At 46.3% G+C, this 25,425-nt stretch overlaps 1 protein-coding gene across 10 annotated transcripts in view; it reads right to left on the bottom strand.

The window, feature by feature from the left end:
* The window catches only part of NINL (ninein like), a 213,480-nt gene that overhangs the window by 48,016 nt on the left and 140,039 nt on the right, over positions 1-25,425 (bottom strand). For 8 of the 10 annotated variants that reach the window (XM_077114056.1, XM_077114026.1, XM_077114035.1 and 5 more), the window contains 6 exons: positions 24,068-24,133; positions 23,045-23,154; positions 21,830-22,242; positions 18,960-20,102; positions 15,290-15,394; positions 14,024-14,093 (listed from right to left, as the gene is read on the bottom strand). In XM_077114056.1, coding sequence (XP_076970171.1) covers positions 14,024-14,093; positions 15,290-15,394; positions 18,960-20,102; positions 21,830-22,242; positions 23,045-23,154; positions 24,068-24,133 — 1,907 coding nt within the window. The remainder of the gene's footprint in view (positions 1-14,023; positions 14,094-15,289; positions 15,395-18,959; positions 20,103-21,829; positions 22,243-23,044; positions 23,155-24,067; positions 24,134-25,425) is intronic. The other 2 variants (XM_077114107.1, XM_077114062.1) reach the window with 2 other exon arrangements.

Raw genomic sequence — 25,425 nt, 5'->3', positions numbered from 1 at the left:
CAGACATGGTGGGTGTGGCCACTATAATGGACAGCAGACTCAAAACAGCAATCAAATTAATCTGACTCGCAGAAACTTGTGGCACTGGCTAGCAGATCATGGGATACCTAAAGTAAAATAATGGGTAGTCTACCAAATTCTTGTTTGAGCTGTATAAGCAGAGGAATTCTAGGTCAAGTGAACAGAAGCTTACCTTGAATTACAAAATCAGAGTCATGGCCCCTTCATCAGTTCCCAGACTTGAGACAGCTTACAGACACAGAGCCCCTTGAATGAGGAGAGGGCCGAGTACCTGGGGAAGAACCCTGTTAAACTGCCCAGAATTTACACTGTTATCCTTTGTCTCAGCCATATGCAAGGAGACCTATGGCCTTTTACTAGGGTGACTGGCCATGGAGGAAAAGGAAATGATCAGATATTTGGGGGATTATTAGACATCGGCTCAGAAGTGACACTAATTCCAGGAGCAGCAAAACGTCACTCTGGTCCACTATTTAGGGCAGGGGCTTATGGAGGCCAGGTGATTGATGGAATTTTAGCTCAGGTCCATCTCACAGTGGGTCCAGTGGGTCCGGATGTATAATTAGAATAGACATACTCAGCAACTGCAGAATCCACACATTGGTTCTCTAACTTGTGGAGTGAGAGCTATCACAGTAAAAAAGGCCAGGTGGAAGCCACAAGAACTGCCCTACCTAGCAAAGTAATAAATAGAAAGCAATACTGTCTTCCTGCAGGGATAAAGAGATTAGTGCCACTCTTAAGGTCTTGAAGGATGTAGGGATTCTAATTCCTACCACATCCCCATTCAACTCTCCTATATAGCTTGTACAGAAAACAGATAGGTCTTAGAGGATGACAGTGGATTATCATAAACTTAACCAGGTGATGACTCCAATTATAGCTGCTTTTCCACATGTGGTATCATTGCTTAAGCAAATCAACACATCCCCTGGTATCTGGTATGCTGTTATTGGTCTGAGAAATGTTTTTTTTTTCTATAGCTGTCAGTAAGGATCACCAGAAACAGTTAGCATTCAGCTGGGAAGGCCAGCAGTATACCTTCATTGTCCTACTTCAGGGATATAACAACTCTTCAGCTTTATGTCATAATCTTGTCTGCAGGGACGTTGACTGTTTTTCCTTCCCACAAGATATCAAACTGGTACATTATATTGATGATATCATGTTGTTTGGATCAAAAATACAGGGGCCCTCCACCTGAGTGAAATTTCTAGGTGTTCAGTGGTATGGGGCATATTGAGATATATCTTCTAAAGTGAAGGATAAGCTGTTGCATCTGGCCCCTCCAACAGCCAAAAAAGAGGCACAATGACTAGTTGACCTCTTTGGATTTTGGAGACAATATATTCCTCATTTACTGAATGACCAGAAAAGCTGCTAATTTTGAGTGTGGACCGGAATAAGAGGAGGCCCTGCAATAGGTCCAGGCTGCTGTCCAAGCTGCTCTGACACTTCAACCATATGATCCAGCAGATCCAATGGTGCTGGAAGTGTCAGTGGCAGAGATGCTATTTAGCAGGCCTTTGGCAGGTCCCTAAAGAAGAATCACCATCCACTATAGATAATTTACCATCCACTATAGATAACTACTCTTCTTCTCAGAAACAGCTTTTGGGCTGCTGTTAGGTCTTAGTAGAGACTAAACACTTAACCATGGGCCACCAAGTTACCATGAAACCTGAGTTGCCTATCATGAGCTGGGTGTTGTCTGACCCACCAAGCTATAAAGTTGGGCAGGCACAGCAGTGCTCATCATAAAACAGACTTGCCTGCCATGCCAGAGGACCCGGGTTCAATTCCCGGTGCCTGCCCATGTTAAAAAAAATATATAGCCCCTCTTTCTCCGCCGGCAGCGCTCCCGCCGCCAGCCAGCCCCCCTCTCCCTCTTTCTCCGCCGGCGGTGCTCCCGCCGCCAGCAAGTCCTCCTCTCCCTCTTTCTCAGCCGGCGGCGCTCCCACCGCCAGCCAGCCCTCCTCTCCCTCTTTCTCCGCCAGCAGCGCTCCCGCCGCCAGCCAGCCTTCCTCTTCCCCCTTCTGCGACGGTGGCGCACCCGCCGCCATCTTGCCCTTCTCTTTCCCCTTCTGCTCTGACGGCGCTCCATCCGCCATCTTATCCTTCTCTTTCTCCTCCTGCTCCGGCGGCTCTCCAACCACCACCGTGCCCTCTTCCGCCTTCACCGGCTCCTCCGCCACCGCTCTCGACAGCCTTGCCACCCTCACCTTTCCTCCTCCAGAACAGCTACTGGGGGAGTGGAGATGATACAGAGCAGCTCCCGGAGCCACGACGGAGATCAAAGGGACGGCGTACCCCATCCTGGAACGGCTGACTGTCTGGGAGAACCAGCTCCGGTGAGATCACCGAGGGGCGCGGGCTGTCCCGGGCGGGATGGCAAGCGGCCGGAGTCCCTCCCTTCCTCCTTCCCAGGCCAGCTGGCAGAATTGCGCAGGCGGTCCCCTCGGGCCGCGGCGGCTGGCGCCCCCACCAAGCGAGGCCCCCCGGACCAACTGAGAGAGTTGGGTAGGAAATCCCCAGACTGCAGAGAACGGTGACCGGGGGGTCCCTTCCAAACATGTGACTCCCCGGTCCGGCTGGGAACGGTGCACTCTCCTGGGTGCGGCAGCTGGCGCCCTCCTGCCACGCTTGCCGCCCCGGGCCGACTAGGAAATTGGGTCGGGCGCTCTCCCGGGCTGCGGCGGCCGGCGACCCTCCCCGTGTTTGGACCCCCGGGCCGGCAGGCACTCTTCCAAGCTGCTTCCGCGGGCGAACCTCCCTCACGGCGAGAGTTTTCCAAAGTTAAAGGACCCACAGCAACTTTTACTGGTGGAACCCGCAGACAAACATGTGCCACGAGCGCCACCTACTGGGCAGGATAAGAAAAACAGAACCCACAGATTTCACAGAAAAATCTTTCAACCTGTTGCGTCCAACACCCAGGGAAATCTGACTAAATGCCCAGATGCCAGCAGAAGATAACGGATCATGCTCAGAAAATTGAAAATATGGCCCAGTCAAAGGAACAAACCAATAGTTCAAATGAGATACAGGAGCTGAAACAACTAATGCTGAATTTAAGAACAGAAATGGAAAACCTCTTCAAAAACGAAATCGATAAATTGAGGGAGGACATGAAGAAGACATGGGCTGAACAAAAAGAAGAAATAGAAAAACTGAAAAAACAAATCACAGAGCTTATGGAAGTGAAGGATAAAGAAGAAAAGATGGAAAAAACAATGGATACCTACAATGATAGATTTAAAGACACAGAAGATAGAATTAGTGATTTGGAGGGTGGAACATCTGAATTCCAAAAAGAAACAGAAACTATCCGGAAAAGAATGGAAAAATTTGAACAGAGTATCAGGGAACTCAAGGACAATATGAACCGCACAAATAAACGTGTTGTGGGGTCCCAGAAGGAGAAGAGAAGGGAAAAGGAGGAGAAAAACTAATGGAAGAAATTATCACTGAAAATTTCCCAACTCTTATGAAAGACCTAAAATTACAGATCCAAGAAGTGCAGCGCACCCCAAAGAGATTAGACCCAAATAGGTGTTCTCCAAGACAATTACTAGTTAGAATGTCAGAGGTCAAAGAGAAAGAGAGGATCTTGAAAGCAGCAAGAGAAAAACAATCCATCACATACAAGGGAAACCCAATAAGACTATGTGTAGATTTCTCAGCAGAAACCATGGAAGCTAGAAGACAGTGGGATGATATATTTAAAATACTAAAAGAGAAAAACTGCCAACCAAGACTCCTATATCCAGCAAAATTGTCCTTCAAAAATGAGGGAGAAATTAAAACATTCTCAGACAAAAAGTCACTGAGAGAATTTGTGATCAAGAGACCAGCTCTGCAAGAAATACTAAAGGGAGCACTAGAGTCAGATATGAAAAGACAGAAGAGAGAGGTATGGAGAAGAGTGCAGAAAGAAGGAAAGTCAGATATGATATATATAATACAAAAGGCAAAATGGTAGAGGAAAATATTATCCTAACAGTAATAACACTAAATGTTAATGGACTGAATTCCCCAATCAAAAGACATAGACTGGCAGAATGGATTAAAAAACAGGATCCTTCTATATGCTGTCTACAGGAAACACATCTTAGACCCAAAGATAAACATAGGTTGAAAGTGAAAGGTTGGGAAAAGATATTTCATGCAAATAACAACCAGAAAAGAGCAGGAGTGGCTATACTAATATCCAACAAATTAGACTTCAAATGTAAAACAGTTAAAAGAGACAAAGAAGGACACTATATACTAATAAAAGGAACAATTAAACAAGAAGACATAACAATCATAAATATTTACGCACCGAACCAGAATGCCCCAAAATACGTGAGGAATACACTGCAAACACTGAAAAGGGAAATAGACACATATACCATAATAGTTGGAGACTTCAATTCACCACTCTCATCAATGGACAGAACATCTAGACAGAGGATCAATAAAGAAATAGAGAATCTGAATATTACTATAAATCAGCTAGACTTAACAGACATTTATAGGACATTACATCCCACAACAGCAGGATACACCTTTTTCTCAAGTGCTCATGGATCATTCTCAAAGATAGACCATATGCTGGGTCACAAAGCAAGTCTTAACAAATTTTAAAAGATTGAAATCATACACAACACTTTCTCGGATCATAAAGGCATGAAGTTGGAAATCAATAATAGGCGGAGTGCCAGAAAATTCACAAATACGTGGAGGCTCAACAACACACTCTTAAACAACGAGTGGGTCAAAGAAGAAATTGCAAGAGAAATTAGTAAATACCTCGAGGTGAATGAAAATGAAAACACAACATATCAAAACTTATGGGACGCAGCAAAGGCAGTGCTAAGAGGGAAATTTATTGCCCTAAATGCCTATATCAGAAAAGAAGAAAAGGCAAAAATGCAGGAATTAACTGTTCACGTGGAAGAATGGAGAAAGAACAGCAAACTAATCCCAAAGCAAGCAAAAGGAAAGAAGTAACAAAGATTAGAGCAGAATTAAATGAAACTGAAAACATGAAAACAATAGAGAAAATCAATAAGACCAGAAGATGGTTCTATGAGAAAATCAATAAGATTGATGGGCCCTTAGCAAGATTGACAAAAAGAAGAAGAGAGAGGATGCAAATAAATAAGATCAGAAATGGAAGAGGAGACATAACTACTGACCTCACAGAAATAAAGGAGGTAATAACAGGATACTATGAACAACTTTACGCTAATAAATACAACAATTTAGATGAAATGGATGGGTTCCTGGAAAGACATGAACAACCAACTTTGACTCAAGAAGAAATGGATGACCTCAACAAACCAATCACAAGTAAAGAAATTGAATTAGTCATTCAAAAGCTTCCTAAAAAGAAAAGTCCAGGACCAGACGGCTTCACATGTGAATTCTATCAAACATTCCAGAAAGAATTAGTGCGAACTCTCCTCAAACTCTTCAAAAAAATGGAAGTGGAGGGAAAACTACCTAATTCATTCTATGACGCCAACATCACCCTCATACCAAAACCAGCCAAAGATATTACAAAAAAAGAAAACTACAGACCAATCTCGCTAATGAATATAGATGCAAAAATCCTCAATAAAATTCTAGCAAATCATATCCAACAACACATTAAAAGAATTATACATCATGACCAAGTAGGATTCATCCAAGGTATGCAAGGATGTTTCAACATAAGAAAATCAATTAATGTAATATACCATATCAACAAATCAAACCAGAAAAATCCCATGATCATCTCAATTGATGCAGAGAAGGCATTTGACAAGATTCAACATCCTTTCCTGTTGAAAACACTTCAAAGGATAGGAATACAAGGGAACCTCCTGAAAATGATAGAGGGAATATATGAAAAACCCACAGCTAATATCATCCTCAATGGGGAAAAATTGAAAACTTTCCCCCTAAGATCAGGAACAAGACAAGGATGTCCACTATCACCACTGTTATTCAACATTGTGTTGGAGGTTCAAGCCAAAGCAATTAGACAAGAAAAAGAAATACAAGACATCAAAATTGGAAAGGAAGAAGTACAACTATCACTGTTTGCAGACGATATGATACTGTACATCGAAAACCTGGAAAAATCCACAACAAAACTACTAGAGCTAATAAATGAGTACAGCAAAGTAGCAGGTTACAAGATCAACATTAAAAAATCTGTAGCATTTCTATACACTAATAATGAACAAGCTGAGGGGGAAATCAAGAAACGAATCCCATTTACAATCGCAACTAAAAGAATGAAATACCTAGGAATAAATTTAACTAAAGAGACAAAAAACATATATAAAGAAAACTACAAAAAACTGCTAAAAGAAATCACAGAAGACCTAAATAGATGGAAGGGCATACCGTGTTCATGGATTCGAAGACTAAATATAGTTAAGATGTCAATCCTACCTAAACTGATCTACAGATTCAATGCAATACCAATCAAAATCCCAACAACTTATTTTTCAGAAATAGAAAAACCAATAAGCAAATTTATCTGGAAGGGCAGGGTGCCCCGAATTCCTAAAAACATCTTGAGGAAAAAAAAAACGAAGCTGGAGGTCTCGCGCTGCCAGACTTTAAGGCATATTATGAAGCCACAGTGGTCAAAACAGCATGGTATTGGCATAAAGATAGATATATCGACCAATGGAATCGAATAGAGTGCTCAGATATAGACCCTCTCATCTATGGACATTTGATCTTTGATAAGGCAGTCAAGCCAACTCACCTGGGACAGAACAGTCTCTTCAATAAATGGTGCCTAGAGAACTGGATATTCATATGCAAAAGAATGAAAGAAGACCCATCTCTCACACCCTATACAAAAGTTAACTCAAAATGGATCAAAGATCTAAACATTAGGTCTAAGACCATAAAACAGTTAGAGGAAAATGTAGCGAGATATCTTATGAAACTTACAATTGGAAGCGGTTTTATGGACCTTAAACCTAAAGCAAGAGCACTGAAGAAGGAAATAAATAAATGGGAGCTCCTCAAAATTAAACACTTTTGTGCATCAAAGAACTTCATCAAGAAAGTAGAAAGACAGCCTACACAATGGGAGACAGTATTTGGAAACGACATATCAGATAAAGGGCTAGTATCCAGAATTTATAAAGAGATTGTTCAACTCAACAACAAAAAGACAGCCAACCCAATTACAAAATGGGAAAAAGACTTGAACAGACACCTACCAGAAGAGGAAATACAAATGGCCAAAAGGCACATGAAGAGATGCTCAATGTCCCTGGCCATTAGAGAAATGCAAATCAAAACCACAATGAGATATCATCTCACACCCACCAGAATGGCCATTATCAACAAAACAGAAAATGACAAGTGCTGGAGAGGATGCGGAGAAAGAGGCACACTTATCCACTGTTGGTGGGAATGTCAAATGGTGCAACCACTGTGGAAGGCAGTTTGGCGGTTCCTCAAAAAGCTGAATATAGAATTGCCATACAACCCAGCAATACCATTGCTAGGTATCTACTCAAAGGACTTAAGGGCAAAGACACAAACGGACATTTGCACACCAATGTTTATAGCAGCGTTATTTACAATTGCAAAGAGATGGAAATAGTCAAAATGTCCATCAACAGAAGAATGGCTAAACAAACTGTGGTATATACATATGATGGAATATTATGCAGCTTTAAGACAGGATAAACTTATGAAGCATGTAATAACATGGATGGACCTAGAGAACATTATGCTGAGTGAGCCCAGCCAAAAACTAAAGGACAAATACTGTATGGTCCCACTGATGTGAACGGACATTCGAGAATAAACTTGGAATATGTCATTGGTCACAGAGTCCAGCAGGAGTTAGAAACAGGGTAAGATAATGGGTAATTGGAGCTGAAGGGATACAGACTGTGCAACAGTACTAGATACAAAAACTCAAAAATGGACAGCAGAATAATATCTAAGTGTAAAGTAATCATGTTAAAACACTGAATGAAGCTGCATCTGAGCTATAGGTTTTTTTTTTGTTTTGTTTGTTTTTTTTTACTATTATTATTACTTTTATTTTTTTCTCTATATGAACATTCTATATCTTTTTCTGTTGTATTGCTAGTTCTTCTAAACCGATGCAAATGTACTAAGAAACGATGATCATGCATCTATGTGATGATGTTAAGTGCATATGTAGAATGGTATTATTTCTAAATGTTGGGTTAATTTCTTTTTTTCCGTTAATTAATAAAAAAAAAATAGAAATGGTACATAAGAGATAGGGCTCAAGCAGGTCCTGAAGGCACAAGTAAGTTACATGAAGAAGTGGCCCAAATGCCCATGGCTCCCACCCCTGCTACATTTCCTTCTCTTTCCCAGACCAGAGCTATGGTCTGTTGGGAATTCCTTTACATTCAGTTAACTGAGGGAAGGGAAAACTTGGGCATGGTTTACAGATGGTTCTGCACAATATGCAGGTACCACCTGGAAGTGGGCAGTTGCAGCACTACAGCCACTTTCTGGGATAACCTTAAAGGACAGTGGGGAGGGGAAATGTTCCCAGTGGGCAGAAGTTTGAGCAGTGGAAGTTCTCCTTCGCTTGGAAGGAGAACTGGCCAGTGGTCTATCTGTACACTGACTCATTGGCTGTTGTTAATGGTATGGATGGATGGTCAGGGACTTGGGAGGAACATAATTGGAAAATTGGTAACAAAGAGGTCTGGGGAAGAAGTATGTGGATAGACATTTTTGAGTAGGCAAAAAACATGAAGATACTTGTGTCCTATGTGAATGCTCACCAGAGGGTGACTTCAGCAGAGGAAGTTTTATAAATCAAGTGGATAAGATGACCCATTCTGTGGATACAAGTCTTCCTATTTCTCCAGCCACTCCTGCCATTGCCCAATGGGTTCATGAAAAAGTGGACATAGGATGAGGTTATGCATGGGCTCAGTAATATGGACTTCCTCTCACCAAGGCCGACCTGGCTGTGGCCACTGCTGAGTATTCAATATGCCAGCAGCAGAGACCCACACTCAATTCCTGATATGGCGCCATTCCCTCAGGTAATCAGCCTGCTACCTAGTGGCAGGTTGATTACATTGGACCACTTCCATAATGGAAGAGGCAGCAATTTGTTCTAACTGGAATAGACACATATTCTGGATATGGGTTTGCTTCCCTGCATGCAATGCTTCTGCCAAAACTATCATCTTATACCATCATGGTATTCCACATAGCATTGCTTCTGATCAAGGAAACCACCTCAAAAGAAGTGAAGTGCTCATGGAATTCTCTGGTCTTACCAAGTTCCTCATCATCCAGAGGCAGCTGGTTGATAGAACAGTGGAATGGTCTTTAGAAGACCCAATTAAGGTGCCAACTAGGTGGAAATACCTTGCAGGGCTGGGGCAGTGTTCTCCAGGAGGCTGTGTATGCTCTGAATCTGCATCCACTTTATGGTGATGTTCCTCCCATAGCCAGGATTTATGGGTCCAGGATAGAAGGGGTGGAAATGGGAGTGGCACTACTCACTCTCATCCCTAGTGATACACTAGAAAAATTTTTGCTTCTTGTCCCTGTAACCTTAAGCTCTGATGGTCTATAGGTCTTAGTTCCAAAAGGAGGGATGTTTCTTATAGGAGACACAACAATGATTCCACTGAACTGGAAATTAAGACTGCCACCAGGCCACTTTGGGCTTCTCATGCCTCTGAATCTACAGGCAAGGAAGGGGATTAGTATACTGGCTGGGGTGATTGATTCTGACTATCTAGGGGAAATAGGACTGCAACTACACAATGGAGGTTAAGTAGTGTTTTCCTGGAATATAGGAGATCCTATAAGGAGTCTCTTAGTACTGCTATCCCCTGTGATTAAAGTCAATGGAAAACTGTAACAACCCAATCCAATGGCCCAGAAACTTCAGGGACGAAAGTCTGGGTCACCCTACCAGGCAAAGAACCATGGCCAGCTGAAGTGCTTACTGAGGATAGTGCTTACTGAGGATAAAGAGAACATGAAATGAGTAGTGGAAGAAGGCTGTGATAAATATGAGCTATGAGCATGTGACCAATTACAGAAACGAGGACTGTGATGGAACGAATTTTTCCTCATTTTTTTATGAGTATGCTTGTATTTGAACATAAAGCAAATATCTTGTTTTCTTCTTATCAAATGACATAAGTTATATTATTCATCTTACAGTGCTTATGTTACAGGATATCAAGTTTAAGAGTGAATTTTATCTAAGGATTTGCACCTATTCTGGAGAGATGTAGTACATTTCCGGTTGTACACAGGTCAGCTGATTATTGTTAGATGAAATATATGTCTGTTACTGTGTTCTATTTAGAAATTCAGCATGCCTCAAGGTGATGTGTATAGCTGCCAAGCTGACAAGGGGTGGGCTGTAATGGTTAGGTTCTCATGTCAACTTGGCCATGTGATAATGTCCAGTTGTCAGGTCAGGCAAGCACTGGCCTAACCACTGCTGCAAGGGCATTTTGTGGCTGGTTGATGAACTAGATAGCTAGTTTATTAAATCATCAGTCAGATTATTCCAGCTGTGGCTGATTACATCTGCAATCACCTAAGGCATGTCAGCTAAGGGTGTGTTGCCTGCCAACTGGCTGTATTTCCTGGAATACAACCAGCTGGATGTGATCCAATCAGTTGAAGACTTTTAAAGGAGAAGAGAGAATTTTTACTGCTTCTTCAGCCAGCGAGCTTCTCCTATGGAGTTCATCGAGACCCTTCACTGGAGTTGTTAGCTTTGCAGCCTGCACTATGGATTTTGGATTCATGCATTCCCATGGTTGTGTGGAAAACACCTTTATAAATCTCATATTTACAGATATCTCCTGTTGGTTCTGTTTTTCTAGAGGACCCTGACTAATACACCTGTTTTTTTTTTAATTGACAAAACAAAACAACATGCAAACATGAACATTCTTAACATATGAACATTCCACACCTGGTACACAATCAATGGCTCACAATATCATCACATTGCTGTATATTCATCACCATCATCATTTCTTAGAACATTTGCATCACTCCAGAAAAAGAAATAAAAAGAAAAAACAAAAAACTCACACATACCTTTACCCCTCCCCCTCATTCACCACTAGTATTTCCATCTACCCAACATATTTTAACTTTTGTTCCCCCTGTTTTTTTCTATACCCCTTACCACTCCCTTTCATTGATCACTAGCATTTCAATCTACTCTATTTTAACATTTGTTCCCCCTATTATTTATTTATTTTTAATCCATATTTTTTACTCATCTATCCATAGATAAAAGAAGCATCAGACACAAGGTTTTCACAATCACACAGTCACACTGCGAAAGCTATATCACTGTACAATCATCTTCAAGAAACATGGCTACTGGACCACAGCTCTACAGTTTCAGGCACTTTCCTCTAGCCTCTCTAATATACCATAAAATAAAAAGGGGATATCTATATACTGTGTAAGAATAACCTCCAGGATAACCTCTCGACTCTGAAATCTCTCAGCCACTGACACTTTATTTTGTCTCATTTCTCTCTTCCCCCTTTCAGTTGAGAAGGTTTTCTCGGTCCCTTGATGCTGAGTCCCAACTCATTCTAGGATTTGTGTCCTATGTTGGCAGAGAGGTTTACACCCATGGGAGTCATGTCCCACGTAGAGAGGGGGGAGGGTAGTGACTTTGTTTGCCATGTTGGCTGAGAGAGGCCACATCTGAGCAACAAAAAATGGTTCTCTGGGGGTGACTCTTAGGCCTAATTTTAAGTAGGCTTAGCCCATCCTTTGCAGGGATAAGTTTCATATGAACAAACCCCAAGATTGAGGGCTCAGCCTATTGGTTATCCCCAATACTTGCAAGAATATCAGTAATTCCCCAAATGGGGAAGTTGAATCTTCCCCCTTTCTTACCATTCCCCCAAGAGGACTTTCCAAATACTTCTTTATTCACTGTTCAAATCACTTTGGGATTTATCAGGGCATCACACTGGACAAACCTACAAAATCTCATGCCCTATTCAAGGTTCCATTTACTTATGGGGTTCAATTATTTTAGGAAATACACTAGTCAAAATATAATTATTTTAGGAAATACACTAGTCAAAATATAAATTTTGCACCAAATAAATATTTTTTGCTTTAGTCTCACACAGAAGTTGAAGTTTTAAAATATGAATGACCATCTATTTTCAGTACCCTGCAATTTTTACATTCCTTTGTTCTTCCTCACGCAAAAACATTTTTTAATTTGTACATTTAGTCACTATCATTGAACACTCTAGGCATTCCTAGATTATACCATCTCAGTCTTTTATCATCTATCTTTCCTTCTGGTTTCATATGAATACACCTGGTTTTGATACTATACTACAGATTTATAAAAAGCTAGCAGTGGGGGAAACTGGATCAGATATAAAAGGATTCTCTTTGTATTGCTTCTTACTCTTACATTTGAGTCTACAATTATCTCAAAAACAATTTCAATTTAAAAAAAGAAAAAATAGGAAAAAAACGGTGATAGGTTTTAACTTGCATGCTTGCTCCTTAATAATTTTGTCTACAAGCCATTCAGTTGGACTGAGTAAGGAAGGCCTCAGGACTGGATGGGGTAAAGGAGGCAATGGAGGAGTGTAGGGATGTGTGTGTGTGTGGTGGGGAGACAGTGCCAGAACAGTGAGAGAAAAGCATTCATGTATGGAGGTGGGGGTTGAAGAAGAGTGATCTAATAGTAAGCGAATATGGTGAGGGTGATAGAAGCCAGGCTTGGAGAAAAAAGTTGCAAACACTGAAGGGTGAAAACTAGACCTATCCTCGTGATGTTGAGTGGGAACTGTAGGTATGGGTTCTAATTCATGGTTTTCAATACAGATAGAGATATATAAATGAATACATCTGGAATCATGTGCATGTGTGGGTGTATGTGTGTCCACATATATAATCACTAGCTCTATGCAGTGAGAAGGCCTGGAAGAAGGGACAACTCCAGAAGGAGTGAGCATACTTTGTGCCCAGACACAGCCTCTAAACATCACTCTTTGCCAAAAGTATCCAAGGGCTCCTCGCTGACATGGCTAAGTCTAGGACTAGGGCAGGAAAGTATTACTTGAGCCTGGACATCTCAAGGTCCTAGGAATTACGACATGTTCAAAAAATGATTGGAACATGTTCAAAGGACATAAAAATCATTGACCAAATCTGGGACAGTATGAGCATCAAAATAAATAATGGTGGTCACATATTATAATCTACTGACTAAGACAGGAATTCATGATAGCAATATTACACGAATAAACAAGTGAATAAATGGGAAGAGTAAGCTCTTCCTCATAACAGAATGCCAACTAATAAATGTAAGAGGAAGGGTGGAATTAGATGGTTGCCATCTAATAACTGAATCAGCCAAGAACCCAAAGGATACTAAATGTAGAGGGTAAGTCTCAAAGTACCTCCCAATAAGATACTCATTCATTACAAAGGGAAAAAGTAGCCTTACTGTGAAGAAGCCTAGCCAGTGCCACCTTACTCAAGCAACAAAAGTTAACCTCACTAGTAATGAGACCAGTTATCATGTCCCCCACAGGAGAAGTGAGTCTGCATCACTTCTGAGATGAGCCAGCCAGAGCCACAGAATCTGAATCTAACCACAGGGAATCACCAGACAAACCCAAATGGAGGGACTCTCCACAAAATGACTGCTTACAATCTTCAAAGGTGTCAAGGTCCTAAAACTCAAGGACGGAGTTCACTGAAGGAGACTGAAAAGACGCCTGCAAATGCAGATGGTACTAAACCCCATTGGTGCATCTGGCATCGCTTGCCAGGGGTCCGCGGCCTCGATGACAGCATCTGTGAATTTCCTGTTTAGTGAGAGGCCGGGAGGACAGCCACTCACTCTCAAATATTTGAGAAAAAGTACCATACTTCCTTTCTGTAAGTTCAAATTTATTTCACAAATTTATTTCACCAAAAGGCAGAGTGGTGTTAGCATCCTGCCAGGTGCCAGTACCTGTTTGTTGAGTTCTCCCATTTCAGAGCAGGCCTGCTCCTTTTCTCTCTTTAAAACCTCGATTTTCTTCCTGTGGAAGAAGCAAAATTAACAGTATCACTGCCCACCAATCTGTTTTTTTTTTCTGGTCACAGCCTGTTGTAACATCGTGGCTTGGATGTGAACGAGGTGACAGAATCCTTTCTCCACCACTGCACTGGTGAATGTTTCCCAGTCTACTGCTGATCCCAAACCCTTGGAGTTGAGGAATTAGAGAATGTGAAAGCTTTCAGATTTTTAGGAAGATAAGGGGTTGCTGGTATTGTAAGAACAAAACACCCTCCATCACGTCACACTCCTACAGCACCCGCACTCATTTCTTTAAGCAAAATCTGAGAATGTTCCCACCTAGCAGCATAAATAAAAAACAACCTGGCCTTGCTTCTACGGAGGTCTGCTGCCAAAGGGTTTCTGGTAGCAAATTTAGGGTGTGGGAAATGATTTCCAGAGGAGAATAATTTTTGGGGGATTTCAGAATTGTGGATACAGGCTTATAATAATTACAATCACTTCTTGGTCGCTTGCTCTGGAGCTTATCTTTTAATCATCATGGCAATTCTAACAAGTGAGCACCAGATTCTCTGCATTTTAGAGTTGAGCTCATCTGGCATTTCTTATTTAGGGGAAAAAAACAAAAAAGGCCAAACTGTCCTTGGATATGGCTATCCATACTTGGTAGTGAAAGCAGAGGCAGATATTCCACCCAAGCCCCACTCTGATTCCCTACACCCCCCCAGTGGCCCGGCCCTTGTCCTCTCCCACTCCCTCACTGAAATCCACCATGAGCAAGGAACCATTCCAGGATGTGAGGTAATATGTTTTACTTGCCCGGGGAGGCCTAGAACACGCTTACCCATTGAAAACACCCCCTAACCCCTCCATCCCCGAGTGTGACATGGGGTGCTGTGGGGTGAGAATCGCCTGCGCAGTCATCTCAGAGATGTGAGCCATAAATGTCTATCCCAACGGTGACCACACCCTCTGCCTCTGGTTTCAGAGGCCAAAGAGGTCAGAAATTATGTGGCGCCCACACTGGGAAGGGCGTCGGAGCCTTCCATATACCTGTCATGGCCTGTTCAAAGGTCAGCAATGCCCGCATACTTACGGTTTTCTGGAACATGCACTAATCTGTGAGTACCAAGTTCGTTCCACTTTCTGTGTCCATACCTTCTAAGATCGTTCTATGAAGAGGAAATGTGTCATGGGCTTGAAGGTCAGGGGTCTCACCTCTGGGCCCCATTTGTCCTTTCTGCAGCTTCAAGTTCTTGCTGTTTCCTTCCCAGCTCATTTCTCAATAAAGTGTTTTCTTCAGAAAGCCTATGTAACTTGATTCTGAAAGCAAAAAAGAGAAAGGAGGGTGGGAACCCAGGGGCTGGCTGCCATGGGCTGTCACACCTGGGCTGCAGTTAAGGTCATTCGATTTTGCTTCTGCATCTCCCCTTCTCCGCCACACAATGACCCGGGGCTCACATTTCCTTGTTCTCTAGTCATGTTTCCTTTTTTCTATGTTCTTGTGCTCTGATTTGACTCCCAAGAGTTCAGCCACAGAAAACAAACCTTAGTTTCTAGCACTGTCACGCCATCAGCAGCTCACACACAGCCTAGCATGACTGCATTTACTTGTGTTGATAACCTACATCTCATCAGCTCTCCCAAATTATGTGAAAAATGATAAGGTTATCCAAAAAATATTCCCACCAGTGAACGCCAGCATGGAGCTAGAAATACGGGGAAGTCAGGTGGCCAAAATAAATGACGTATTTTTCTCTGTAGTGTGAATGCGCTGGTTTGAAATGGCTATGTAACCCAGAAAAGCAATGCTCTTTTAATCCAATCTTGTGGGTGCACACCTATTATGGGTGGGACCTTTAAATTAGATTAGTTCCACGGAGATGTGGCCTCGCACATTTAAACTGGGTCTTAATTAGCTTACTGGAGTCCTTAAAAGAGCTCCTGGAGAGACAGTTCAGAGCTGAAACAGACAGAAGAGATAGGAAATGAAGTGACAGACATTTGGGGATGCTTGGAGACAGACAGAAGCCCAGACAGGAGGCCACTGGAACCAGGAGCTGAAAGCAACTAAACCTGGGAGCAAAGGGCCAGCAGATGTTGCCATGTCCCTTCCTGTATCACAGAGAAACCCCAGACACAAGTGGTCTGTGAAGATGTCCCCTTGTTGATGCCTTAATTTGGACATTTTCACAGCCTTAGAACTGTAAATTTGTAACCTAATAAATCCCCTATATAAAAGCCATTCCATTTCCGGTATAGTGCATTCCAGCAGCATTAGCAAACCGAAACAGCACGTTCCATCCATTCAATGCCCTGAAGTCAGGAGGAGAAACCTCAGAAGATGCCACATCGATTTATGGAGAGACCTGCTGAATCCCTCAAGTGGAAAAATAGGTACAAACAGCTGCCCAGAGCCTGTATTTACTTCCTGACACACAATTCTTTGCCTAAGCTTACATATCACCACTGATTTAAGATAGACGAGCATGTCACCAACAAAAATCAAGAAGGTAGCCAGCGGATTTATTCTCAATTCCTGTGAATGTGGATATATTTGGCACTCACTCTTCCCAACAGGTCTGAAAATATTCAAGGTGCCACACGATTTTGTCATGTTATCACACACACCGTGCTCTTTAAAATAGCAAACATACATATCTCCTTCCAATGATTTCATATTATTTCATGAGAAAGTAAAAAGTAACAGAAAGAGATGGAAGCCATGGGAATTGCAAAAGCAGCAAAGGGTTTTAAGGAAGGGCATGAAACGAAAAAGATCTGTGTTGAAACTATCATCACGCTGGTTCCAGTATGAAGATCAAATGGATTCAAGGCAAGTGTGTGCGTGTGTGCACATGTGTGTGCTGGTGATTCCTCCCAGGGGCCTGGAGCCCAGGCAGGTGGAAGCTTGACCCCCACCCCACCCCTCACGCTTACTGAAAGGTTTACGAGGTGAGAGGGTGAGAAAGAAAGAAAGTAGAACAGGAAATTTAAAGTGAGCGTGTTTTACTGTTGTGCTCCCGGGCAGAGCTCACCGAACCCAAGATGGAGAGAGGTAAGTCGACGCCTGGGTCTTGGAGTGGGATGTTTTTAAGCAAAGGGGTCAGGTGATATCTGGAAGGGGCGGCACATTAAGCAAGGGGGTCAGGTGGTGTTTTGCAAGCGTTTTTATCATAACAGTTCACTTCCTCGTTCTGGAAGCCATGTTGGGAGGGGCGACACAGCTCCCACAGCTCAAGTTACAATGCCCTTCCCCGTTCCCCTGACCTAACACTTACCATACAGTTATAGCCAGAGTTACACAGGTGAGCAAGGTTGACCGTCCTCACATAAGGCGATGGAGACCTCCAAGGGCCCAAGCAAATCAATAAACCTGGAAGCTGTGAGCCATGAGCATTCAGCCCAAGGCCTAATGCCGACACCAGCCCTGCTACAGCTGTAGGGTGGAGAGGCTGCAATGTTGATTTATGCATTAAGCCAATGCCACAGAAGGAGGATAAAGTGGTCTCAGACTGGCCGTCCCCCATACATCTGCAAAAAGTAAAACGAATGCTCTCCAAAGAAAGGCATTCCCTACTACAGCTCCCTGGATTCCCAGAGACTAGCATCAAGCAAAGATGAACTCACAATCAAAGACTGTGTCAAAAGTACACAGAAACAAGCCACCTAAGACAGTCCACAGAGGCAAACACCAATAGAACAACAGTCCCACGGAAACTCAGACATTTCTTTCCTAAGCTGGATGGTGTATTAATATGTCTTCCTTTGGTTAGTCTTAAATTTCCTCTAATCATTTTCTTTTTTAATGAAGCAACTTGCCCAGTCATATGATTAGCTAGGGCTGGAGCTGAGCCTGAGAAGTGCTGAGTTCCCACTGCCTGTCCGTGATTGTGCTGTCGCTGGTATGAGCCCAGCTTCATCTACTTCCCAAAGTGTGGACTTGGACAAGTGACACAATTAGCTCACAGAGCCTGCGTTTCCACCATGGGCTGACAGCTCCTGGGTGTGTTGGGTGGACACTAACAGGAGTGACTTGATCCGTATGCTGAGCCATTGCTGATGTGATATCAGTGCCCTTGCTCCTGGGGTGGCCCCCATCTACCCAGAGAGGAGCCAGGACTTGGGTCCGAGCTTCGCAGTGTCTGGAAAAGCCATTCCAGAATGGCAGGCTTCTGAGATAAGTGCCTGCCAGCCTGCGTCTCCAGGTGAGCCCAGAGAGGACAGCTGGCTCCCTGCCTGACCCACCGAAAGCCCCAGGACCCGGTTCTGCCACAGGGCTTTCCCCAGATGGCATCTTGAGACCACAGGGGCACGTGGTGGTCCCTGCCCCAAGCCACAGGCTGTATAAAGGGGCCCTCTCCATGGACAGGCCCCCTCTGTGGCTGCCACTCTTTCACCTCAAATCCCCTGGCCAACGAAAGAGCCTAGCCCGTGGACTGGTCTTCAAAGAGACACTGGGGGCAGCCTTCTTCCGCCTGCCTTTCCCCTGGGCAGGAGAAAGACGCCTCTGAAACATCCCAGGAATGTCTCAGGAATAGAGGAGTCCTACAAGGACAGTCTGCCTTTGTCCTTGAGGCCAGCAGCAATTCCCTAATGACAAAAGCAGTGGACACACTTAAGTCTGAGACTTGAGGTTATCATGACAAACTTTCTGGGGGTCAACAAAAACCAGAGCTGCTGAACTGACCAGGAAGGCCTGTTCCTCCATGGAAAGAATCTAACCCAGGCATGTAAGTGGGAATGGGGTGGGATACAAGGTAACGGAGCCACCCCCATGTCACAGTCCACCAGCTGGTTAAGGAAAAGGAAGCAAACAAAAGACCCATTAGTGATAGGAGTCAGTGTGTGCAGGTTTTGTGTATTTAAGAATGGGGAGAAGCCAAACCTGCTGCTCTCTCTCAAATCTGTTTCTTTCTCAAGGGCCTGAACGATGCCTTCCAGCTTTATAAGTTTGGTTTTCAGGTCACTCTTCTCTTTGTCAGTCGCTGAGCAGGCCTCCTGCCTTTGCTGGGCGCCTTCCTTCTCCTTCCCTCGCAGGGTTGTGGGTACCTCCTGGTGAGCTTGCCAACTGCTGTCCAGGGACTCGGCTACCTGCCCCTCCGGTTCCACCTTGCCCTGAGGCTTGATCTCCAGGGTGCTCCCCTGGGGAGTCAACTTCCTGGTCTGGCTTCCCGCCTGTCGCTGGACCCCAGCCTGCTTCACCTCTCCCCACCCTGCCGTGCCTATGGGGCTACATCCTTCCACGCCTGAGAGCAGCAGCCCCTGGGTGTTAGGCCAGAGCCTCTGGGACAAAGGCCGCCTTGGGCTTGCCAGGCCCTTGGCAAGAGGCCCTGGTTTCTCCGGGACCCCCTCCCCAGCTACAGCTGGATGTATGTATGATCGGGGCACTGAAGAAGCCACCTCCTTGGCATTTAGCAAACCTGGACAGTTCTCTCTGATGCTGCAGCTCTCAGGCAGCCTTTTGGATACAGAGGCTGGGGTATGCCTGGGGTCTGCACCGCAGTGCTGGCTGCCCACAACAGTCACCACCTCTGCAGGTTCTCGGCCAGATCTATTTCCTGCCGCCTCCTCTCTGGCTTCCCTGAGTTCCAGCTGGCCCGGTGAGCACTGCCCTTCCCTCTCTTCTGGACTCAGGGGCAGGGGGCTGCCTGCCATCACGTCCCCATTCTTCATGAGAGCCCGCAGCATCCCTGCCTCCCGGGCAAGCCTTTCCACTTGCTCCCGATAAGTGCACTCGAGCCTCTCCTTCTCAAGGGCAAATGCTTTGCAAATCTGAGCCTGCTCCTCACTCAGCACCTCCTCTCGCCTCAGCTGCTGCCTGCGACACTGCACCAGGATCTCCTCGCTCTCTTCCCGCCGCGCCTTCTCCAGGCCCAGCTGCTCCACCATGTTCTGAACCTGCAGCTGGTGCTTCTGCAGCATCTCGTCTTTCTCACGCTGATGCTGCAGCAGGACATTCTCGCGGTGGGCAGCCTGCTGGGCCTCCATCCATAAGAGCCGCTGGGTCAGCTCCGCTTCGGCCTCTTTCCTACAGAAACAATTTCACAGGGAGCCTGGTTCAGAGCTTGCACACGAGCCCGCCCCTTCCCAAGGGAGAATGGCCGCCTGAGCTTTCTGTCCTTGGTCGGCTTTCTTGCTTTGTCTTTAGGGAGTCTGATGAGAAGGCATGCCCTGAGGGGGCTGGGTTTCAAATGCGGAGACAAACGTGGATGCCACTTGCCATATGAAATTATTATAAGCTTGAACTGATTAAAATGAAAATAAAATTAAAATTCAGCTACTCAGTCACAAGAGCCACATCTCAGGCGCTCAGTGGCGACATGGCTGGGACAACCACACTAGCCAGTGCCGAGATGGGAAGGGTCCATCGCCACAGGGAGCTCTACAGGCCGGTGCAGATCTGAGTTCTGGGGAGGTGGGTGAAACCCAGTTAAAGTCACCCTCAAACTCCCCTCAGCTGCCAGAATTGGGGACTTTGGAAACACCAAGAAGAAAGAAATGGGGCTGAAGTGAGGTCTGGATGACAGCCTGAAGCCTGGGGGGTAGGGGGTTGGGGAGGCTGTCAGCCTTCTCCTAGCTGGGGGCAGGGGGAGGTCTGTAGTGAATTAGTGCTGGGGTGCCGTCAGCGTTCCAGGCTGCAAGGGCAGCTAGAGGAACTGGAGCCAGGCTGCCTCCAGGCTAAAGGTCTGGGGGTCCATAGCACACACGGGCCTGGATTCTGAAGGACTCCCCTTCCATCAGTCCCTCTGTCAAAGGCCTCTTGGGGTCTGAAAAGGGCTTTGTTGGGGGGTGGGGGTTGGCAACAGGCACGAGAGGAAATAGTTTGGCAAGTGCCTTATCACTTACTGAAAGTTCAGGGAAGCACCAGACTTAAAAAGACTTCCATCCTACCCTCCAGGTGAGGGTGGGCCATGGATGCCTGTGGCCGCACCCCTGGGGTTACCTGTAGGGCAGTGGGCAGGGGGCACAAGCCGGTGCAGCAACTCTCATTCCCCCCACTTATCAAGCTTCCCCCATCCTCATTTCCTCGTGCAGAGGATGGGCAGAAATGGTGTCCAGAGAAGGCCCTCCTTGCCTGGGTTGTAGGATGCAACAGAACCACGGTCCCCCACGGGTGGGTGGGCTCTGACCTGGGATCAGGGAGGTCAGCATCCTCTGTGGGGAGGTGTAACAACTAGTTCCTGTGTTTGCAACAACTAGTTACTTCCTCTGCTCAGCAAGACTCAATCAGCAAGAGGGGGTGTGTGGATATTTCTCATATAACACCACCATCATACATAAAATACCACATCCAGTTCTTCCAAATAAACATTTGCTCATACATTCTAGCCTTTTAGAGAACCTCACTGACCTAAACTGATTTTTTCTCTAATTGTTTTAGAGCTTTTAGATGTTTTCTCCATCTTGCCATGTGCCACAACACATCCTAGAAAATTCTGCAGAATGTGATCTTAAATGAGGAAGACTATATTCTCGTTTGCTACCAGTGAAGTAGGAGGCAGAAAATAAAAAAACATTGAGTTAAACTCTAACAAAGTGAATTGCTTCACAGTTTAAGCTTCATCTAATATGCATCTACGACTTAAAGTAAAGCCCTTACTTACCTGTCCTTTCAACCCTCCTCCCTCTGCCTGGAGAAAAACTGCCTACTGGAAGGCACTGCAATTCCAAGTAGTTTACCTAAATTCTATTTCAAATTTTGGTTCTTGGTAAGAAACCCTAGACTTCAAATCTCAAGTGCAAAGAGGCACTGACCTTGCCTGCTGCAGCTCACTCTGATGCCTCCGCTGCAGTTCCTCTGCCAGCTGCTCCTTCTCCTGCGTCAGCTGCTCCTTCTCTTCAGCCAGCTGCTCCTTCCCCTGTACCAGCTGCACCTTCTCCTCTGCCAGCTGCTTCTTCTCTTGTGCCAGCTGCTGAGCCAGGTCTGAGAGATCCCGGGCACAGCGCTGCTCTATGTCTGCCCTCTCCAACTCGCGGCCACGGGCCATGCAGTGGAGCTGCTCCTGTAGGCCTCGGATGACCTCTTGCGACTTCAAGTACAGCACCTCTAGGTCTGCTCTGTGCCCTTCTAGCAAGCTGGCCTCCAGCCGGAAAGTCTGCTCCAGCTCCTTTCTCTCCTTCTCACAGTTCTTCTTCATTAGCTCCATTTCCCTCTCATAGTGATTTACCTAGATAGTAAAATATGAGCAACATGACCCAGAGGCTCCTAAGAACCACTTACTTGGCAAACAACACGGGAACATGAGTTCATCAGGTGTGACACAGGTCCCAAGGCCTGGGGGGTCGACGGCACTGCTGCTGTGGGCTTCCCACTATGCCCCAGGCTCCCTAGGGGAGCCCCTAGAGGCAGGCCCCACAGGCAGGGAAAGGAGCCCAGAGGCCAAGCCACCTTGGCCTCTAGGTGGGCGACAAGAGCAGAGGGTGGAGTCATTACCAGGAGCGCTGGTTGACACTCCTGAGGTCTAGCAGGAAGGCCTGCTGACCAGCCACAGGCTGGCAAGGACACGTCCAGGAGCTTCAAGTGACTCTGCTCAGGGATGCCAAGCAGAGCCAGCCCTACGTCACTGCTCATGTCTGAGGAATGAGACACATGACCACAAGCCGTGGATACTGTCTTAAAAAATACCTGCTGTCATCTTAATAACAGAACAAGGAGACAAGCTCATCCCCAAAGACATGCCAGGGCAATGCTGGCAGTGAAGAGAGAACTCAGAGAAGCGGGCAGGTCAGGCCGTGGGCTAACTGCCTCACTCAGAGTGGCCCTTGGTGACACTCTGGGAACATGTTCCTACCCGTTCCTAGCTATTCCTTCCGCCCTGCATCCTTCCAAAGAGGGTTGGATGCCGTTCCTATTTACCCACAAACCATTCTCCCCCTGTGCTGGCCTGTTACGAACCAGATGTGTACGTAGAAATGCCAGTGCAGGCGAGCAGGGAGCCCCCACCCCTCACGGCTCCCGGTGCCCCTCACCTTGCTCTCCAGCTGGACCTGGAGGTCTTGGTAGTGTTCCTTCACCTGCTCCACCATGATCTCCGTTTCTATGCTCACTGGGGGCGGCTCCCCTCCAAACAGAATGATGCCTGCCAAGAGGAGGACGAACAGTTTGCCTTGCACTGCGGCAGCAGTTCCCAAGCCTCCAATCCAGCCCTGGAGGTCATGGGGGACTCATCCCTGGCTTCCCTCTCACCATCCCCAGCCAAGTTCACCACACAGGTGCTTTCTGCGAGAGGAACCAGGGCCAGAGAGGGGCAGTCACCTAGGGGTGGCCTCCCAGGGACAGCATGACCGTCCAAAAGGCTGTGATTGAAAGTCAGGTTCCCCTAGAAGTCAGTGTTCCGTGGGACGGCGCTTCCTACGAGGTCTTACTGCACGGTAGGGGACCACACACACTCGTGCCGCTCAGGGGTTGATCCTTTTCATTTCAGCTTCCCTCCCCCTTCTTGGTGGCCCTGGTTACCTGCTACTACGTCCTACACTCCATGTCGGATCGTGTCAGCTAAGTCTGGTGTACAAGACCCACTTGGGATAAGAGCTACGGCCATCGGCAGGGTGGGCAGACATCTGAGTACATCTCCCTGCAAGGCAGGGTGGCTGGCTCACCTGGGAAGGTGGGCTTACCTGCGCCCTATGTGCTGAGCAATCCCATGTGGGGTGTGTGGTGAGGGGTACATGACAGAGTTGGCCCGAGGACCGCATTAAGGTCACTGCTAGGGTTTCACGTGTGCTGGGAGAGGGGGAAAGACCCCTCTTCTAACTCTCATCATGTCCTTCCAGTTTCCAAAGAAATTTCCCTGAATAAAGGCAGCAGACTTTGGGGTCAAGGATGCTCAGGAAACAGTTTCCCAGGAAACAGGGCATCTTGTTGCCCTGGAAAACAGCCGCCGGCCATCAGTCTGGCTGGGCAGGCCCAGAACGGCTGGGCACCCAGCCCAGCTCAGACAACCGCAGCCTGTGCCATCCACAACCCCTGCACCACCACCACCCCATCCTTACCATTCCTTCTGGCAGCAGACAGACCCCTCCTCACCTCCAGGGGCCAACTGAACCTCTGCAGTGCATCTAGGAAGGGTCACCCCATCAGGGAAGAGAGGCAGAAAGAGAAAAGGCCACAGCTGTGAAGTCGTTTTGGCTTAATCTGCAGCAGTGCAATGCTTGGGACTGCCCTCAGCGGCCTCGCCCCGAGGTCTTTCTCAACAAGGGGAGACCCTGAGACCTGGGAGTTCAGCATGGCCTCTCCCTGGGACATAGCTGGTGGCTCCTGAGCAGGATAATGAGCTCTGAGCCACCAGGGTCCCTCGACGAAGGGAGGCAGCAGTCACCCTCTCCCCTGTGGGCTATGTACCCTTCTGTGTGTGGCTCCTGGGGAGTTGAGAAATGCCCTGATGCCCCAACCCTTTCTGCCTACACTGGTCTTGGAGTGGCAGATGTGGGTCCCTCTCTGAGGGCTCCCTGTGTGTCTATGGCAGTTAGGACTGGGAGTCTGGAGCTTTCAGACTCTAATGAAGAAACTGCAAACAAGTGGGGGCTATTTTGCAGGTTCAATAGAGCTGGATCCACATATATAGGACACCCCACCAGGACCCTCCTTGGAGGTTCCCATGAGTTAAAGGATACGGTCTTGCTTAGAGAGGCTGACCTTTGCCAGGGCCCCTGGGAGGGTAGGTTGCTTGCCTGTGAGTCTTGAGCTGGGCAGAAAGTAACAGTGTGACTTGGTGGGGGGTGGGGGGAAGACTGGCCAAAACCATACAGTCTCAGGGAAGCACCTGGCCATGTGAGAAAGTCCAACGTGACATAGGTATGGCTTCGGGTTGTGCAGTGTCAGTCCACCTGGAGACTGAGACTAAGCCTGTGGGCCATCGGCCATTCATGCTCACAGGATGGAGCCCCAATTACATCTGGATGCAGAGACCCAGCTGAGCTCTGCTTGTTGGCAATACCCTGTGCATGCTGTCCATGTGGCTGTGGGGGAGTCACATGTCCAGGGGGAGCAGACGCCTGGAAGCTGGGGGCAGGAGATGCCCCTCCATCTGCCTCATGTGTCTCCTGCCCTTGGCTGACTTTAATCTTCCTTTCCCCCCAGTGAATCTTAACCGTGAGGGTAGCAGCTTCCAGTTTGTTCCAAAAGCCCTTCTAATAAATTCTGAGGGTGGTATGGGGGACCCTGCACTTGCTGCTGGTACCAAAAGGGAGGCTGGCCTTGTGGCGACTTGGCCTTGGACTTAGCAGGTGGGCCTAAATCTGGGTTCCCATGTTGGCTCTTCTAGGTACAAATTCTCTCTTACTTTATTAAATATATAGCTTTCGGGCAACATAGGAGCTCCGTGAGCTCTCAGGGCTGCAGAGGGAAGGAC

The sequence above is a fragment of the Tamandua tetradactyla genome, chromosome 1 (assembly GCF_023851605.1).
Source record: "Tamandua tetradactyla isolate mTamTet1 chromosome 1, mTamTet1.pri, whole genome shotgun sequence".
NCBI classification, from domain to species: Eukaryota; Metazoa; Chordata; class Mammalia; order Pilosa; family Myrmecophagidae; genus Tamandua; species Tamandua tetradactyla.
The sequence above is the reverse complement of the archived record's forward strand: the minus strand, read 5'-3'. Positions and strand labels throughout refer to the sequence as shown.